The 20,163-nt window shown below is 41.1% G+C and overlaps 1 protein-coding gene across 3 annotated transcripts in view; it reads left to right on the top strand.

Moving 5' to 3' along the window:
• The window catches only part of RMDN2 (regulator of microtubule dynamics 2), a 142,946-nt gene that overhangs the window by 45,382 nt on the left and 77,401 nt on the right, over positions 1-20,163 (top strand). For 2 of the 3 annotated variants that reach the window (XM_085055244.1, XM_085055243.1), the window contains exon 11: positions 668-1,389. The exons of the other annotated variant lie outside the window; for it this stretch is intronic. In XM_085055244.1, the coding sequence (XP_084911370.1) occupies positions 668-721 (54 nt within the window). In that variant the 3' untranslated portion in view covers positions 722-1,389. Of the gene's footprint in view, positions 1-667; positions 1,390-20,163 lie in introns of those variants that run through there. 3 annotated transcript variants of the gene reach the window in all.

The raw sequence follows: 20,163 nt of genomic DNA, 5'->3' as shown, positions 1-20,163 counted from the left end.
AAAAGGAGCCTTTTCTTGCTGCTCTGGGAGGTACAATGTAGTGATGGCTCTGAGCACAGCAGGTCACTTGCCCCTTGCTGCCCACATTGGCCTCACTCTGCTGTGAGCCCAGTAGCACAGGCAGAGCCTGGTCTGGTGGATACTGAGGGTGCAGTCAGCCCATGGTGGCTCTTACAGGTAGGTATGGCTGTATGCACTGAAACCACAATCTAACCTATGCCATTTATTACATTTCTCAATGTTTTCTTCTTAGTTGCATAATAAAGCATTAGCAAACATCACAGAACATCTTTAGAAAAACTGCACACAGGATGCAAGATTATGTCAGGTATAAGGCAAGGCAATACTTTATGCAAAGTAGACCAATAAAAGTTATATCCCAAGATGAAGGGCTTACTGGTCTGCTGAGAAGGCTATTTGTGGGCTAACATTTTAAGTGCTTTAACAGAGCTGTAGAGGGAGGGCTGCCATCTGGCTCTTGTTTTCACTTCAAACTTTATTTTTGTATTCACTGATAAATTAACTTACTATGCAGTCTTTACATTTTGTGGCTGTTGCAGTTGTGTGTTATGTCTGTTGTTAGTAAAGAAATGTGGATAGGCACGTATTAGGCAAATGAAGGGATTTATCTTCTCTAAGTTGATGCATGGTTGTCTGTTTCTTTCAGGACAAAGAGGCCCAGAAAGACTTAGAGGCTTTACTTCTCACACTGAAGCTCTGATACTACGTACTTTTAACTCTTCATGCTGTAGTAAAATTGCAAAACTAAAATGAGAATCTACAGTGACTGGAAGCTGCGGGTGAATTTCAGCTAAGTCAATGGAAAACCAGTCATTGATTTTGGTTGGCTTGGATCATGGCCTTTAAGTGTTCGGCGATTATGGTATTAAAATAATACATTCATTTTTGATTATTTATATTCTGTACTGAAGTTTAATTTTAGATTTCTGACACTGTGAGTCTGATTCTATGAACATGAAGTCCACTGCTGGCAATGGACATACTGGGGGTTAGAATGCAAAAGGAATAAATCTCACCCTTTGAAAGATTAATCCACTAGTACGCGATGCCAGCATAGAACTGTCTGTAGCATAAACAAGCAAAAATATTTCTACAGTAAATTATATTTATATCAACTAATTTACCCAGATGTGTACAGAAGAAAATCATGAATATTTATGTTTACACATTTCTCTACTCTTAAAAAACTATAATCTTGTTGAACTTAAAGAAAGCTGTTGCTGCAACAAAGCTCTTTTTACTTTAAACCTACTGTTGGTTTTACAAAAAAAAGTGAAAATTTTATGAATTAAAGTTATAATTTATTTGTAACATCAAGTACAACATTAAAGATCAGACCAATTAAATGGAGTGGTTTAGATTAATCTATTACAGCTGTGGTGTTTAATGGATTTGTATCAGCACCTCCATCAAGTTTGTTGGAAGTCTGGCTCTTTCTCTTTGAAGAGCTCCCTAACATGGTGTCATCAGTATGTCTTTGAAGAATCTGGTCCAGCATGTGTCCATCACAAAACTTTTATATCACCTATTTAACACAACCTGTACATAAAAATTTACTACTGAAGACCTACCACTTCTGTCTGTGTAGAACAGCAGTGTTTGAATAAAATATAACACAGAGGGAAAGAATTTCCACTCACCATTGGAGTGATCCAGAATACACCAGATTCTGTAGAAGAATAAAGACCAGTTGTCATTGGCTTTTAATTCAGGATCTTAATCTAGATGCAGGGAGTTTATCTGGAAGAAGTAAGCATTTCTGTTAAAGGACATAAAATTGAACAAGGACAACTATATGTTTCCTTGATCTATTTGATGTGTAAGATGATGTGGACCACTTTATGGCAAAGACAGGGAGATCTTCACAATTGAAGTATGTATTTTAGTTGTTTCTAATGTTTATTCTGTGGAAAAATAGTTTCTGTATGTATTTCTCAGTTCAAGAGGTTTTTTTTTTAATACATCATCTCAGAGAAAAGGAAAAATACCATGAAAGATAAATCCTATCAAACACAGATAAATCTGTGACAGAATGTTGTGATTCACACAGAATAATTAACTGGTGAACAGGAAAGCTGGAAAGGTGACACATCGTGATTTTGGTAAGGGGCTGTTGGTAAAGTCTGCTTTTGACATTTTCATAGCCTATGCAGGAAGCATAGTTTAAATGAAATCTACAAGAGTGATTTGTACTTAGGGTTGTTGTTAACAATTCACTGTCACCTAGGAAGATGTAATAAGAAGGCCTTTACTGAAATCAATTTTATTCTAATTGATATCCTTTATAAAATAAATTGGATTATGCAAGAGATACTTCATTTACAAGTAACTATTCATAATAAAATCTGAAAGTGTAGTGGAAGAATAGATTAGAACAAGAAGTTACTTAAACTAATTGCTGAAATTAGGTGATGCAAGTAGGATTCACTTCATTAAGGGCAAACAAATATAAAGTGTTGAATTGAAGTAATGAACAGAAAGAGATTGGAGTAGACCTGGGTAGTTGTAATTCTGTGGAAAAAGATGTGGAGATTCCAGTGAGTGGCAAGTTAATCATGGGTCAATAATGTAATGTTTTTGTGAAAAAGCACATTTCATACTAGACTGAATAAATAAGCATTCCCCATTAAATTCACATGAAATAACCTTTTACTCTAATTAGGCCTAATAAGGTCTAATGAGGTCTGAGCTGCTATACTATATCTGGTTTCAGGCACCACAATTGAGGGAGGTTGGGGGCTCATTGGAAGGAGTCCAGCGGAGAGAGACAAGAAGGATGAGAGCACTAGACAACATTATTTTGTGTGTAAAAATTGAAAGAATTTGGTGTGTTTAGTCTGCAGGAGCATGGACTAAAGGAGTATTCACATTTGTAAAAAGCTATTTCAAAGACAGTAAAAAAAAAACCCAAACCTTGTTTTCCAAATTCCCTATTCATAGGACAAGAGGTAATTGCCTACCTTCAGGTTAGGCATTAGGAGAAAATAATCTGGTGACTTTGCAGGACCCTGCAGTACATTTCCTGAGAACATTATAAAATCTTTTACTTAAGTTTTATGTTAAAAGTTAAATAAGATTCCAAACATTGGCAGTATTTAAGGCATGGTTCATCCTCTGGCCGAGGCTGGAATAGATGATTTCATAAGATCCCTTCTGGCCTTGCTGTCCCTGGGGAGTGCACAACTCCAACTCCCTACAAGCCACAGGCACTCCTGCTCGGGTTCAGAAGGCAATGGGCTGTCTGCACACATTGGCTCAGCATTTCGCCCCAGAGTACTAAAAGAGTTTGTACTATGAAATATTTATCAGTACGTTTCAAGACCTGAATTTAAAGATGTGCATCACGACTACCTTTGACTATTACTTACTATAACCATAGTTTTAATCCACATGATTACATTTTAAAGGAAATTTCTGATCATATAAATGAAATTACCAATCTTTACTTCAGCCTTCTGAATTAAGCCCATTATTCTGTTTTAATTTTTGCTCATTACTCATCTATGTGTAGAATTACAAAATAACATCTGGGAGAGAAAAGGTTGGTTTTAATCATTCATTCTAAATTGTCTTTGGTATTTCGCAGAAATATTCCTCACAAAGGTAAGAAACAGCTGGTTTATACAGCTAAGGTATTTTGTGCTTTTAAAAGTTTTTACTAGTTAGTGTACATGAGCATTCTCAATCTTTTTGTTCCTGCTTTGCTAATCTGAGAATTTTTAAATAGAAGAATATTCCCTAGTTGCTCCTTGGAATAAAGCTTTTGCATTTAGTTGTAGGCCCAGGCTATCTGTTCTCTGTGTCATACCAGCTGGAGAAAAAGCAAGCTTAGCTCCAGAGGGCCATATGTTTTCTTTTTTGTTTTAAATATCCCCAAGCAGACAGTCACTTCCGTAGTGTTGTCTCTGCAGGAGCTAGATTCAGTGATTCTGTGATTCTGTATTAACCCGCTGCAGGCTTTGAAGGCATATGGAGCAGGTGGGGGCTGCAGGTTTCCTGAAGCCACAGTGCCTGGGCCCTGTTGTCCACCAGCTCCTTCAGTTCTTCTGCTGTGGCATCTCCTGTTTGGAATGTGCTCTAGTACATGGACTGTAAATCCTCTGTGGTAATTTCTCTCTTTACATACTTGAAAAAGGTGAGCTCAGGGGGCCTTGACCTCGTAGCAGGTTTTATGTGCTTCATTACAGTTTAAACTACTAGTTCCGCCCTCTGTGATGATTGAGATAATTTTTATTTCTTGTGGTGAAGCTAAGGCTTCTGTCACTGGATCCTAACCCCTTTGCAGTTGTCTCCCTGCAACACACAAAACATGTAATACTTTTTTTGTAGCAATTGGCCACAGACACATTGTGGAAATGGTTACAGAGATACACTGTCATACTAATTTGTTTGAATTTCTGTCTTTCCTTCTGCGGAGTCTTATGGTGAAATACGCATTTCTGTGTAGTAATATCTATACACTGACTTCTGCAATGAATTAGAAAGCTGTCTACCAGTGGTAAGTAGCTGATGATCTAGAAAGGAAACTGACAAATCCTGTGTCCAGATCAGTTAAACCTCCCCCCCAAACAAAAAAACAACCTAAATCCATGCCTACAACCCCATTATAGTAGTAAAAGCCTGAACTAAAAAACAATCCAAAATACCCCAAATGCAAAAAACAACACTGAAACCAAAGCAACAACAGAAGAAATCCAGTGAAGCAATGGCTACCAGAGATCCAACCATGTTCACCCCAAACATAGCAGCTTATCTGGATATACTTATCTTCAGCCATTATTACCCAATCACCTTCCACTTGAAGTACCTGGAACTGTAGGGAGGTACTATGAATTCCAGCAAGATCTGTGGGTTTTCTGGAATTTTCCTGGACATCCTGGAGGGTAATCCTGTGGTTGCTTTTTTCAGTGATCACAATAGTGCATTTACACTTACTCTAAATCAGAAAATCTTGTGGCAATGTGACAAAATTGTATTGTAATATTAATCCAGTGCAAACTCAAGAAGGAGTAACTCTGAAGGGCCAGCATTATTATTTGCTCCTTTTTCTTCTGCACATAAGGTTATATTCTTATTTTCCAGCACTTTTCCTTCTTACAGACTTCCAAGTTGCTTGGAGAAGAAACAAATCAAACTGTCTTAATACAAAACGAAGTAAGCTTTTCTGGCCCTGTCTGTGTTTGTGTAACCCATGCATGTGTGATACTGGGAAATGAAGCACTGGAACTAAGAATGTGAAACATTAATAATTTTTTTCCTTAGGAAATATTTTACTCATTTAAATAAACAACCAGTTACTCTAGAAGTATCTGTGGGATCCAGTGTGAGCTTGAATATGAACAATCTGAGCTCTGTGCTTGGTAGTGCTGCTGACCCATGATGTGACTGTGGGGTTAAGCTACTTAGCTACATACCCAAGTTACACACACGCAAACACCGTCTGTCCACTCTTCATATGTTTTGTTTATTAAGATTAATTAAGAGCTGGTTTGAATTGCCTACGTGTAGAAGCTAAAAATAGAGCCACACAATATTTACTGGGAATATTATGACCTAAACATGTGTTAAGGATACGGGCATGAATATGGGTGTGCTGTTTAACCCACCAAACTAAGTTCAGGTTTCTGATTCATGGATAATCAACATGGCTGTTGAAATTTCAGTCTCCAGAGAGAAATGTTCTTGTTTGTTGTTCAGAAAAATGTGGCAAATCAGCAAAGTGGATTCAGTGCTTTACTTGTGTTTTCCTAATCTTGGAAGAGGATAATTTATGAAGAAATGAAAATTCATTTGTAAAGCTCCTAACTGTAGCTCTGGGTTAAGAATTGCTGGTTTGCAGAATGCTAGGCCAGCTTACACAGTGCCCTGTAAAATCATACATGAAGTCTTGAAGCAGTAATAAAATACATGTTTTTCAAATTAGAACAGCAGAATACATCTAATGCAACACTTTTAAGTGCAGCAAGGGGTTCATACAAAAGCACTACTAGAATGTGTGACGATTTTGATACCACCAGTGTATGGGTACAGGCAGATTCAAGCACAACGTTTCTGGTGCCTTCATCATGAATCCCTGAGCAAGAATTACCAGTGCACGCTGGCACAAAAGACCATAACTGAGTGTGTCATCTCACACTCTTTTGACATCTTTATTTTAGAAGTGTTTGTCTTGCTGAAGAGTAGTTCCACGTGATTTGTCCTGTGACATTTTGGTGCCATTGAGAACATGGCAAAACAGCCTGTGGACATGAGTGAGCCCCAGGCTTTGTGCCAGGATGAGATTTTTAAAAGTACCTGCATGATCTTGTATGACATTTGCTTCTGTACATCCTAGTACTTGGTTCAGCTTGTTCCAGCAGTGCACGGCTTTCATGCCCTTTCACAGCCTTTCCTGCATGTCCAAACATATTGATTCAGGAAATGAGAAGGCAGGTATTTTCATCTGTCATGGAAGAAATTCACAACAATGGATCAAGGGGAAAAAAAGAGCCCAAACGACTGGACCTGGACCTATATGGTCATTTCAGCAATACTTTTAATTAGTTGTCCACCATACATGATTTGTAAAGGTCATTAGTTTATTTTCTTTAGAGGAGGAGTTTTGTGATTACTCTAGCCTATTGCACACCACAGAATTTCTCCTCCCTCCCACAACTTACTTCCCCATCTGAAAAAATGGGGCTGACAAGGCTTCTTTCACCCATGAGGACCGTTTGAAATAAAACATGTAAGAAAAACACGTGGCGAGCACACAGAGCAGTAAGTGGTAAAATAGGCTTCACCTTTTAGGCCTCCTTTACTCTTTCAATCAGCCCTCAAAATGCTGGGAGGGAAGATGAAGCCTTGAGAGGCATTTATGCTGTGATTCCGGGCTGCTTTGGAGCGTGGAAAGCCCGTGCAGCTCTGTCTGCAGACACACAGCTGCACCTCTGCACTAAAGTGTGGGAGCAAGTGGCCCAGCCGGTGAGCAGCAGCCAGCCGGGCAGGAGAGGCAGCACACCTGCCTGAGCCACGGGCAGGGCGAGCCTGCTGAGGCGCAGGTGGGCCTGGCAGCGGGAATTGGCACATGTGCTGCGTGTGGTCAGCGGCCAGGTGGCCCTCGGGGCTGTGCGCTGGTGGCTCGGGAGCTGTGTTATTGCAGGAGGCTGCAGGATGGCGGCTGCTGGCCTGGAGGCGAAGGAAGGGGTGAGTATGTGCTCCGTGGGTATGCGGCTTCACCCCGCGGTGTCTGTGGGTATGATACCTGCGGTGGGTACCGTAGCGTTGGCTGTTTCACAAGCCTGCGTGTCTGCTTGTGGCACCAGGCACCATTAAAGGAGAAAATGTGGAAGCCTTCCCTTGGAGAGCTAACCAAAGGCCGACAGGATTTGTAACTCCCGTGGGGAGGCATGTAAAGCCTTGAGCCTGTAACTCCCGGCGTGCAAGGCTCTCCTCTGTGAGGGCTCTGGCTGCCCTCAGGCCTGCCGGGACACCCGGAGGCTCCGGGGCTGTGCTCTGCCGCGCCCTGAGGGCACTGCTGCGTGTGGCAAGCGACACTGAAACGAAAATGGTCATTTTCTACTTTCCTCGCTTCAAAAGACGTGTTTGTTCGTGTTCACCGACTTCAATTTTTATGGAAATGTACAAGGTAGGAAAGTAATTTCAAATGCAGTGCCTATGAGGTGCCATTTTCCTGTGGGAAGACCTTGTTACTGTTGAGCAAACATGCGCTCAAATAAAGCCAGAACACCAGTGTAGAAACATTGCTGTAGCTCGGGTTTGTGGGACAGGATATCTATTTAGCTGTCAGTATTTTATCCCGTTTCCCCCATGGCTGGTTGCAGCACTCGGTTACAAGCCCGGCAGCCCTGGCAGCGAGCAGCTCGGTGTGCAGCGCTCCGCCGGGACAGCTCGCCTGATTCCACAGCTGAGAGCTGCTTCATTAGCTGGCAGCCTTAATGAAAGCACAGGGTGCTGTGCTTTTCCTAAATGGATGGGGGGTTATTTAATCCTTAAATTCAGGCTAGAGAAGGAACTTAAATGAAGGAGCTTTTCTTATGTCAAACCGTGAGCAGCAGAACAGAAGCAAATGTTTAGTACCTCCGCAGTGGTACCGACTGAGGGCAAACAGTCTGACTGGCTTCACCTGCACTGCAACATCCTGATTGCTGTGTTGCACTGGATTTGCTCTGGTAGGATTGCTATGGATCCTGTTTGGTTTTGAATGTAGAATTGTAATTACATGAGCAGAAATTGTATGGAGACCACGGCTTCTGAGTTTGTATATATATACATATAGAAACATTTCTGTGGGTAGACATATCCATAAGTTTAATGGAGGGGTTAAAATAGATATAACTTGCTGTGTTTTGTAGTTTTAATTAGCAACTTGATTACTCTATGAGCTTTTTGAAATTTCTATCCATATGTGAAGTGAAAACTTGAAAAAGGCTCTGCCTGCACGTCCTTTTATATCGTTACTTCTAAATGCAGAGTTAACATTGCTTCACAAAAGGAAATTGCCACAGCATGTATTTGGACCTCCCTGTGAGAGGAAAGACCGGAAAAATATCTGTTGAGCACAAGATACCTTGTGTGCTGGAGAGGAAATGTTGGATGGGCCTGCAGGCTCATCTTTATATAGAGCTGTCAGTTCCTAATGGAAGTCTCTTACATGTTCCATTTGGGGCAGGCACATGGTAAAGAAAAAGGTAAAAGATGCTGTAAATTCATGTATTAGCTTCCTTTGCCTTGCCTTCTCAAACTGTGAGCTTGTGAACTCTGTAAAGGGGTTACTGAGTCAGTAGGAATCAACACATAGTCCATCAACCCTTTCTCAATCATCTGGATGGTGGTTCCCAAAACATTCTATCTGCTTCCAGGGAATCTGTGGCTGAAGGGGGAGGATGAGGGGAGAGAGTTTTTTTGTGTTGGGGTGGGGTTTTGTCTTTTGAGGGTTCTTTTTTCATAAGTAAAGATTATGGTTTGAAGAGAAATGCTCAAGGAGGATTGCTTAATACCCATGTGTGGTATGTTTGACTTTATTTGGTTTCCTGAACGCTGTACTTGTTCACTGAAAAGTAAAGTAAATCCTGTGGGAGTGGGGAGGGGAGAAATTTCAGGCAAGACTGAAGCTGTCTTAGCTATTAAGTATGTGGAGACTGAAGTGCATCTCTGAGTGGCTCCTGCTGAGATGCTAATAAGTGGTCTGCTCACCCCTATTACACTGAATCTCTTCCAGTTTTCTTGCCAAAACAAGTGGTATTTTCAGTCATACTCCAAGTAAGGAGAAGTCAAAATGTAACCTTAAACCAGTGAGATTTAGAGGGATCTTTGCAGGGCTGTGAAGTGCTTTTTCTGCCAAGCGTATGGGAGGAACATTCAGCAGGAACCAGAGGCCTGTCAGTAGGTTTGACCTGAGACAGTTGGGGCCCTGTGGCCGGAAGGGAAAGCATCCATAAAAATTATGTCCTCAGGAGAGTTGTGTACATCTCAAGCACTTCAGTTTCCATGGGTTTTGACAAATTCTGTTTTACAATGTTGATCTTCTGTGACTCCTCCTCACTGGAGCTGGCCTTGATTTTTATTCTGATTTTTCTGACACATGGCAGAGGAATTTGGAGCCTTAGTTCAGTATTTTATTTCTGCACTGGTATCTTCATTACTATGTACAGCCTCCAATGGATTTCATGCTTAGTGCATACAGTATGTACAACTGAGGGGAGGTAATGCTGTTGTTTACTGAGTTACATGGTCATGCTTCTAATCACTTACCTGTTTTATCAGATAGGGTCCCTTCTCATCTCTAGGATCAGCTTTTGCAACTAAGTGAAGCATCTCTTTTTTCAGAATCTTATAAAAGCTACAAAATTTTTTTTTTCACTAGACATGTGGGAAATTGCAGTCAGTTTCTCAATATAATTAAAATAAAATACAGGTGATGTGGAAACTTGGGTACAAAGCAGCCCAACTGCTCAAGTCTGGATTTTCTTTTTTTTCCAATAACATGATAGATTTCCCAGTTGTTATTGACATATTTCAGAAGGATGTATCTTGTATTCAGGCAGGTTGAGTCATTCTTGATATTGGAGATGTCGGTGCAGCCTTGGAGAGACTCATGGTCTTTCAGCATGGATGGAATTTGCTGTTAGATTTTTCACATCACAAAAGTTGCAGTCTCTAAACTGGTTGTAAACTTCAGGGATGGGAGGAGCTGACAGCTTGTGGTGTAGGAAAGAAAGCACTGTTTCCAGCACATTGTTATCATGGTGATAGTTCAGTAAGAACTTAAGAAAAATCATATTAATGCCAGAATGAATGTGTTAACTTTGAATTATATTTTTCTTATTAATTAACGCCTTTTTTTCCCCCTCATGAAAGTAGCTTTAATGTTTCCTTGGAATTGATTTGCAAGGAGGCATGTCCATCAATTAAATTGTTAAAGAAATATATAAATGCACCATGACTATGCTTCCATGAAGCAGAGATCACACGGCAGCCTGTAGTTGTATCCCAATAAGCAGATCAGCCTGCAAGGACACAAGTGGGGGAAGCAGTGATGCTGGGCAGCTGCTGAGTCACCAGCCGTGTGATTCCCTCTCTGGCAACTGTGCTGCTTTGTGAAGCCCCAGCTATTGTTTCAGTTGTTCTCATTAGTCACACTCAAGACTGCACTGCAAACATTCAAATAGAGAGGAAGGAGAAAGCCTGATGTGTACCAGGATTTTTGCTTTGAGTCTCATTGGTTCCCAGCTGTCACTGGGCTGGGACAGTGGGATGCTGAGGAGATCCAGTATCTCTCCTGAGGTGCCTGGGGCACAGCTCTGGTTCCAAGAACACAACGTTTTGTTGATTCCACAATTAAATGCTATGGGATTTTAATTTGCTCTTTACTCATTTTTCATTTCCTTAATTTTTGGCATTCAGGTGCAGTTTTGTTGAAAAGATTGCCCGGGGACATGAACACTTTCCTGGAGCTGAAAGTTGGATTAGCAAAGCACTTTCCTAGGATCTCCTCCTCAACACCCATCCTTTTTCCTAGGGAAGGGCTGGGCTTGCTGTGAGGGCTATGCACACATAAGTTTTGTGGTTACAGAAAGCCCCAGTGAGAGGTTTGATGCAGAGCTTGGCTGCATTGGTGTGCTGGTGTTACAATTAGCTCTTCTGTTTCTAGATTGTGGAATGAGATTCATGAGCCTGCTTGGGATCCCAGGCCATTCAAGGAACAGGGAGAATTAAGGCATCTCACAGTACAGCAGCATGATATAGTTTCCCTCGGGGTTTGCAGCCTTCCCTGTGAAAATGCCTGACATGGCATGTGTGTCTGCTTCCTGTGGTGTGCTCTCAGTCCATTCGCTAAACCTGCCAATGAATCCCCTTACTGGAGAAACTGGTCTATCCACCATTTGGGAATGAGGAGACTTGTCTGCCCCTAAATCCCATCATTGCCCTTGGCTTAGGTGTATGGGTGCTACCCTGAGTTTGTTTTGCATTTGCGTTTTGTCAGACATTACCAGTGCTGTATAATTTAAGGGATTATATTTAACTGTTGGTGACGGTTGGTCCCAAACAAGGTGGTCTACTAAAATCATCTTGTGTTTGGGAATTGGCCCCAGCATTATTTACTAATTCCTGTAATGCAAGGGAGAAACAATGCTAATGTGCATCTGTGTGGAAGATGTTTGGCAATATAATGTTTTTCTGGGATAACTCCATATTATTCAATGATTAATTATTGCAAGGGCTATGTCCAAATTCTTTAGTCTTCCTCCTGCAAAAATATGAAACTCAACTGCAATACTTGTATCTCTTTACATGAAAGCTTTCACAGAAAGATTATGGGCAGGCTGTTGTCCTCCTTTTACATGGGAGTTAGGTGTCTAAATGATTTCTAGGGGGTATTGACTTGAAAGCTTGAGAACTCCACCCTGAGGTGAAGCAGAAATACATTGGAAGTATCTGATATTTATTGTGCTCAGGCATAGCCGGAAGTTTTGTCCTGCTAATGTATTCCATCTTTTGTTACTGTAAGGACCAGTTGAATTTCCTTGGTAACAAATACCCCTCCTCTACTCCCAGAAAGCTTAGGCTTACCCACAACATCCAGAATCAAGGAAACTTCAGATGACTCAACTTTATCGAAATCTCTGTGACTTGTTCTGGCAGAACAGTGTTCAGTCCCACTGCAGCATCAGGCTGCTTAATAGGATATGTGTGTTATAGGAATGCAGTATAAATCTGGCCTTTTACTTCTCCCAAATGTAAAAATGTATAAGATGTATCAAAAGGACTATGGAGATCTCCTTATTCCTATTGTTTTTTCATTGAGAAATAAGAACAACGCTTGTGCTACCAGAACAAGTTCTGTCAGAAGACATGGGCATCCCAACTGTGAACTAGGATATGCAACAAAGTTTAAGGTTTTTCTCCTAGCTGACTTACATGGACAAACTCTGCTACTCCTTGGAATGTTCTCATTAATAACTAAAACACATACTGGTTCTTTAATTTACCATGGGTTAAGCTCTCATGTTTCTTGCAGGCCAGACTGAAGAGCAGGGAGATGTCTGGCTGCAGGTGAAGATTCTCCTTTGCTAGGAGATGCCAAAGTCTCTTTTGAAGGAGACCAAGAGGCTCTAATTCTTATATGTTCCTGTAACTGCCTTTTGCTGTCCCCTGTGCCTTGCTGAGCAAGATGTGAGGGGCAGATCAGTGAACTCCAACCTCAGCTTTGCTTTTAACAGCAGAATTTCTTCTGCTGGTTGTAACTCAGTTCTTCCCTCTGCAAAGGTAACTGTGTGTGAAAACCTCCAATTCTGGGCTGCTTAAAGCTGAAAGCCCCAACATGACCACAGGGTTATTGCTTTGCACCTGGCTGTGTGTTCCTGCTTGGGGAAAAAAAGCCTGTAGGCTCTAATGCTGTGGGTAGCCCAGCCTGAAGGAGATGTTTCAGTTGAGCCTTGGCCCTTGATTATCAGTGGTATGATACATCATTGTGTCTCCACGTGCACCAGAGTTGGAGCCAAAAATGGAGTGTGAGGCCTTTCTTCCTTGCCCATGTGCCCATATGACTTCCAACAGAGGTGTTGCTCCCTCTACAGGGTGATCTCTCTACCTGTCTTTCCTTGTTTGAGCTCTTTGCTGCAGTTCAGGTGGGCAGGATCCCAGATAGGACATCACCTTCAGGAGGCAAGACTAAGATGAATGAATGTGTTTGGCTATGCAAATTCCTCAACAGATTCACAGCCGTAGATGTAGGATACCAGGTTCATGGTCCCAGCTTTTCTAGAAGTTCCCCTTTATATAGAAATGCTGAAAGAGCTGAGTGTGGTGTCACTGCTGCCAAGTGGCCCTTCAGCTCTCTCTTGGTTTTTTTGTCAGTGTTAGCTCTGTAGATAACACAAACATTTCATCACAGATTGAGATGCAATATTGAGAGCAGTACAGGGACATCTGGATGACATTCTAGGTACTATGCTACCTGTGAAACTGCATTTTAGGTTGTCATGGCCAAGGCTGTAGCTGGACAATTAGAAGGAGAGGAATTTGCTAACTAGGATGCAAATTGAAGTTTTCTAGGGGTTTACACAATTTACAGGATATGTTTTTTTAATTGATGTAAACCCTTCCAGCAAGGAGGCAGAAGGGGATTTACCAAGCTTGGAAGTAATTAAAATCATGCTGAAACTTTGCTAACAGGTACTAAATGTGACATAGCGTGTGGTCTCCCTAACAGGGTTGCCTTTCCCTATAAATGGAAAAGTGCAACATCAGATGTTTCAATGCATGCACATAGATAAACAGGTTTTTTGTGACATATTAAGAACAGTTTGGTTTATGGCTTTTTAGATGCATCTTAAAATCTTGTTTTATAATGACTTTAGCAGAGCTGTCCAATTTCCAAGATGTGCTTCTAAAGCAGGATCAGGTTTGTACCTGGTTTTTATTAACTATATTACCAGCTAAAAATAAACCAAGTTGCAGACAGCTGACAGCAATGTGGACCCTGAATGTGTTTCATTAAAAATAATAATAATTCTTGGGGGTATGAGGCAGAAATCAAGCTCTTTTTGTCTCCTGGAAGCTGTTTTGCTCATCTGGGAGAGGAAAGTAACCTGGCAGTCTTTAAAATTTACTGATATTCATTAAAATCACTAGACTTTGAATGGAGCTTTAGTTAATTATGAACTTTAACCCCATGTTTTAGTGTATTCCTGGACAAAATATGTGGCTTTGTCATGCCTTCCAGGCTACTGGCAGAGAAGTTCTCTGCTAGTGTGTATAAAAGGATCCTGGGGTTGTATGTCAAAAGTTGAAAACTGCAAGTGCAGAATTACAGTTAAGAGTGGTCTATTTTTTTTCTTTTCTTTTAGACAAGCATAGGGATGTGGTGATTCTCTCTAATTTGTTCTTCACTCATGTCTGAGTGCCTTTGTGAAGAATGGACTCAAACTGACCTAGAAGTTAAAGTTTCAACGGAGGAATCCATAGGACCTCTGCAGGAGTCCAAGCCTGTTACAGAGCACAGATGAGGGGCCAGTATAAGGAAGCAATATTAAAAAACTACAGTCTGGCCAAAGCTAGAAAAAAGAATAGAAATATTCTAGAAAACCACTGAGCTATTTTCCAACCTTACTGTGCAAGCCTAAGCTGCTACTGAAATTCATTTACCCAAGAGTCATATGTCACTGAAGTCTGTCCTTTCAAATAGTGCTGCTATTTAGCAGTCAGAACTAAAAAGGCAATAAACCACATGCATTTAAGCTGAAAACATGATGTACCTCCTAATAAATTTGGAGACCACTTCTGTGGCACAGATTAATCATGCTGGGTTTGGTGAAGATCTGTAAACACATGTTTTTCTGTGTTGGAGAACAGAAAGACTCTCAAAAATTTGAAGTAGAGTTTTGATACCTGTTTTTGATAACTGAATAGAATGTTTTTGGAGCCTGGGAAAGAATGCATTTTGAAAGTGATTTTGACCAATATCTATGCAAGAATGCAAGAGCGAAGGCTAAAAAAAACCCACCAAACCAAACACTGGAAAGGAAAAGGTAATGTTCTAATTTCTAGTTATTTTTGAAGTGCTGTTCAGTGGTCTGAATTCCCCTGCTGATATTTGGATTGGCATAAATTGTAATTTGTTTCCTATCTTTAAAATTCAACTTTTAGTATGCAGTAAATTTAAAAAAAAAGAAGGCTTTTAGTCTCTTAAAACCTGACCACAAAGTTTGACTGAAGACATGCTATGCATTGACATAGTTGTATTGATACTTGGACGCATGAGAATAGATAACAGTATTTTACAAGGAATTTATTTTATAGAAACTAAGGGGGAAAGCAGTATTTTACAAGGAATTTATTTTGCAGAAACTAAGGGGGAAAGCTTAGATTCTTTGATTACATGATGACCGTTACAGTAAACACAGACTTCTACACCAAAATTCAGTGAGCAAACAGGGCACTGTTTATTATCCATGTCTTAAATTGCATGGCTGCTTTACCTTCTGCAATAGGTAAGTTTGCTGCATGCAGTGCTTAATTGATACTACAAGTATCAAAGACACTGAAGTGCTATTTAGAAGTTTAAAAGGATTAAAATCTTTTGAAGGTGAGGGGCATTTTCAACAGTTGGTCACACCTGTGTAGACTCTTCCCAGTGGTTTGGGAATGGTTCTTTGTTAGAGCCTTCACTTGGGAAGCATCCTGAACCAGGCCTGCTCCTGCAGGCGCCTGGTTCCTGAAGTCAAGTGGGGAATTCCCCCCTCCTCTGGTTGTGCTGGCCCAAGTCTTCAGGGAGAGCCAGGAGTACATGTGATTCCTGTTAGTTCAGAAAACAGAAACATCTGGGGAAGATGTGAATGACTTACTGGCTCAGTTCAGCAAGAGGAAAGTCTCTGACAGTTCATTCTGGACAGAGAGATCCTCTCTATTATGTGCTGAAGCAGGGAGCAAAAGCACATAAAATCACATAAAATACAGCTCGAAACAGCAGGAGATGAGCGGTCATGCATGCCTTTCTCTCTTCCTGCCTATGGGGATGCCTCCTAAAGAAAGGGAAGAGAAGGTTTTTCTCATCCAGTGAGAGTGGGGAACGATGCTGTGGAGGAACACTTCCTAGGGACAGCAATGAGTTTCCCAGACTGGTGCCCATACAGGTTTAACTGTAAGAGGAAGGGAAAGTGAACCAGTGGTGAACGTATTACTTGCCACGTGTTTACTGTAAAAAAAACCTGAAGGAAAATGCATATAGCGCTGTGGGTAGCTGTTATGAATGTGACAGTAGGACGACTAGACCAGCTCCAGGAGGCCCTGCTTCATCAGGGTGTCTGGTCAAATGGCTTCCAGAGGTTCCTTCTTGTCTCCACCAGTCTCTGATTCTGTGCCATCAGGCAGTTAAATTGGGTTAGACTCTGCAGCATGTCCTGGCTAAAACAGTGTGCCTTCTTTCCTCAGTCCCTAAGGAAATGTGTCCCACCAGTGCAAGAGTATTGTTTTTTTCCTAATCTAACTGCCCCACCAACAATGTTCTGTACCTTAACATCTCTTTTTCTTAGCAGGGCAGACCACAATACAGTTTTCTAGCATTTGGTGTGGGCAGGAGGTGGCACATCAATAACCTGAATGGTAGGTGTTTGGTATGAGCAGGCTGGCTGTGCTCTCTTGTGTCTTGCTCTTATGTCTGGGGAGATAAAAGGGCAGATGGGATGAATTGCCCTTTGCAGGGGTGTGTGTGTCTTCATCAATCACAGCCTGTGGTCTTTAGGGTACCCTGGGGACCTGTTGTACATGCGGGTGGGACAAATTACCATTAGCAGCTGCTCATGTTCTCTTTCCTCATTTTCATTCTCCTCCATATGATAAAACATTTCTGTCTGTTCTTTCTGGCCTGTTAATTCCCGTCCTCTGATGTGTTCTCCTTCTCACTTCTCAGCTGTCCAAATTTTCTCTGTACTTGTTCCTCTGAACACAGAGAATCTTCTTTGCTATTGACCCTGAAGAACAAGTGCTTCTATTGGCATATGATCAAGCTTTGCTGGATTTCCCCAAAATGCAGACAGTGCCTTTATTAGGAAAATAAAAATTAGTATATATGGCTTGGGTTAAGTGAGATAATTGACTTCTGCCACCTAGAGTTGCGTGCATTTCAGGGAAATCTTCAAAGAAAAGAGAGGGATGACAAATCCTGAGGGAGGAACTTGTTAATAATTACATAAACGCCTTGACTGTATATGAATGTGAGAATGCAGGAAGCTGTGCTAACTGGATCTTTGCTAGAGAGAATGTTAATGTTCTGATGGCAATACAGTCTGGGGGCTATAAAAAGAGCTAAAGAAGTCTAGTCACTTCATTAACTGACTTTTCATAAATCCTAGGAAAAGGGATCTGTCCTCTTGAGAGCAAAATTTAACCTTAGTAACCAACTCTTATACATTTCTTCTTTCACAGTTTCAGCCATTCAGACAATTGATGGGTCATCTATTTATTCCAGGAACTTCCCTTTCTGTTCTGCTGCGCATTTTTATGGCTTTATACACAATGAAAACTACTGTATGCACTTAACTCTGGGAACAGGCTAGAGCTATTTACTCAAGCAGAAAAGTATTGTATTAGGGTGAGAGATCCCTTGTGAAGATAGGAGTCTTGCTGACTTTAAGTAAGGTGTGAAGACATTTGAACAGCATTGTGTAGTGAACATATTATGAGACAAACGTTTTGTATTCTGTCTGTGCTGATGACTTACAAGAAAATTAATACCTTAACCTTCAAATGCAGAGAACAATATTGTCAGTGGGCTGTAAATCTGCACACACAAGTACTAAATATCTTGGTCTTAATGCCATCAGATGTAGGGGTTCTTTTGTACAAGGTTTCAATTCAGGTATAATGTCACTGGAGGATCTGCCTTGTAATTCCGTGGAGAACCTTTGCAATTTAAATATTTATCTATTCCAGATTTTCTTTTTCTTCCCCTCCTTTATGGGAATTCTTCCTTGTTTAATTTTTTTAAACACTATTTGTGATAGTTTCTGACCAAAGCCCCACTGGCTGATTTGCCCTCAACTCGCTGTGGCACTGGTGCTCCTCACATACTTGAAAGATGCAGACTGGGCAGGATGTTATTAGGCACATGAGAGAAAAAATTCTTATCCAGAGAAAGCTGGTGGAAAACATTTCTCTTTTGTTTCTGTGCCACCTGGAAGGGTTGCCCAGAAAGCTTTCCTGCAGGGCATATTGTTCTGGAGTGTAGGTACAGCTCTTCTTGCTGCCAGAAACAGAGAGATGAACAGAGTTATGTCTTGGAACAAGTTGAAGCACAACACTGTGTCCCAGCAGCAGTACACATAAATGAAGGGAAGGGAAATGAGCTTTGTTACGACGAGACAAAGGTTCATTTAGGAGTCTCATTTTTTCATTAGGGTAATTATTGTGAAGTTTGAGTTTACTTTCTGGTGGCACTTTTATTTTTTTAAATTTGAATTGAGTTATTTTAATTTCCTGAACCACAAAAGATTAATAGCCTCACAATTTATGTTTTTTCTCTGTAGAGTGAAAAAGTGTAATTAAAAAGAAGATATATAGTTGGATTAAATATTTGAACTGCAGCTTGGAAATCCTTCACAGAATACAAAGCATGAAAGAAGCATGGGGTATTGTTTCATGCTATTCCTCAGATAATTGCAAACCATACTTGCTTTGTCAAGTCAATCTTTGTCTTGCTTAGTCAATCTGGCTTTTGTACTGGGAACAAGGTGTCTCACTCCATGTGTCCACTTCTGAGTAGAAGAGTCTAAAGAAGCAGAGGGCGTTCTGTTGTTTTTAGCATAGGAAACATGATTATGTGAAATCTCATTTGTTGTCATGAGAGGATTAGAAGCCTCTTTCTGCATGGTAACACTTATGCTCAGGCTGGGAGAAGGGAGATCATGGAAATAAACCCTAGTCTGAGCTGTCACTGAAAACATACCAATAATAACAGACATTAAACCCAGTTCTGGAGCATACCACAATATACATGCCATTCTTTCCTCAGCGGGTATTGAACAAGCCCAGATACAGCTGAAGACAAAACTCTCACATGGGAATAGCCAACTGATACAAACATCATCCTGCTCAGCTTGCTCGAAGAAATGACACTGAACTGTTCTGAGCAAACCATCTAGATCAGAAGTATTTCTGTCTGCTGTAGTGCCTGCTTCTTCTACTGCTCTGTCTCAATGTCAAGAGGAAGATTCCCCCAAAACATGTTCAGACTGTTGCAGCTGGGCTGTCTCTCCCTCCCCATTGTTCTCAGGTACCGGGGGTGCCAAGGCAAGGAAAACGACAGACTATACATGACTTTTTGTTGTATACTTGTTTCATTCTTAAATCCTGCAGCCTGTATGGGACAGCCTCATCCCTTGTGCTTAGTTCCTCAGCTCTCGTTTCCAGGTTTGCTATCTCTCAGATGTGTTATTTCAGTTAACAGGCAGTCTGGACTTATTTTTTTGGAAATGCTTTGTTTGTCCAAAGCTTTCAGAAAAACAATTATTCATCCTGTTTTCAGCCCAGTAAGGTTTGGTCCTGCTGCTCTCAGCTGGATGTTCCCTGCTTCTGATGTGAATATCTTTAATAATCAATGGAATTTTATCGCCCAAATCCTGGCATATTGTGTCTATTTGTGTATTTACAAGCAACGTAAAATCACCACCTCTCTTTTCCTGGAAATCAGAGACCCTGTGCACAGTTTCTTCCCAGCTGAAACCTTGCTACAGTCCAAACATATATTTTCCTTTGCCAGCTCTCAGTCACTCCAGCAAATGACTCCTATATAGCCCTGCCATTGATTTATGCACCACTAATGGGTCCCCTGTGAATCTGCTCCCTTCCCTGCCTCTGCCCATGTGCACTTGAAATGCCTCAGCATCCTGTATCTTCTGAATTAACCATAGTGATGGATTGCTGTCCCCAGACACCCAGAAAAGATCCAGAGCATAGGGACTTTGGAGACTCTTTTGATTTGAGTAGTCCCAGCTCTGTGCTTTCAGGCTGGAGCAAGCTCTGCTCTAAGTATCAAAGTGGGCAACACTAATCAAGCAAAAAAATTTTTGGTTAATAGAGCTGTCATAAAAGTTGGCAAAAAGCCCAAAAGTAGGGCTGTCAAAGCATCAACTACAGCTGTCT

This window comes from Lichenostomus cassidix, chromosome 3, assembly GCF_008360975.1.
Source record: "Lichenostomus cassidix isolate B80296 chromosome 3, HeHo_3.0, whole genome shotgun sequence".
Classification (NCBI taxonomy): Eukaryota; Metazoa; Chordata; class Aves; order Passeriformes; family Meliphagidae; genus Lichenostomus; species Lichenostomus cassidix.
The sequence above is the reverse complement of the archived record's forward strand: the minus strand, read 5'-3'. Positions and strand labels throughout refer to the sequence as shown.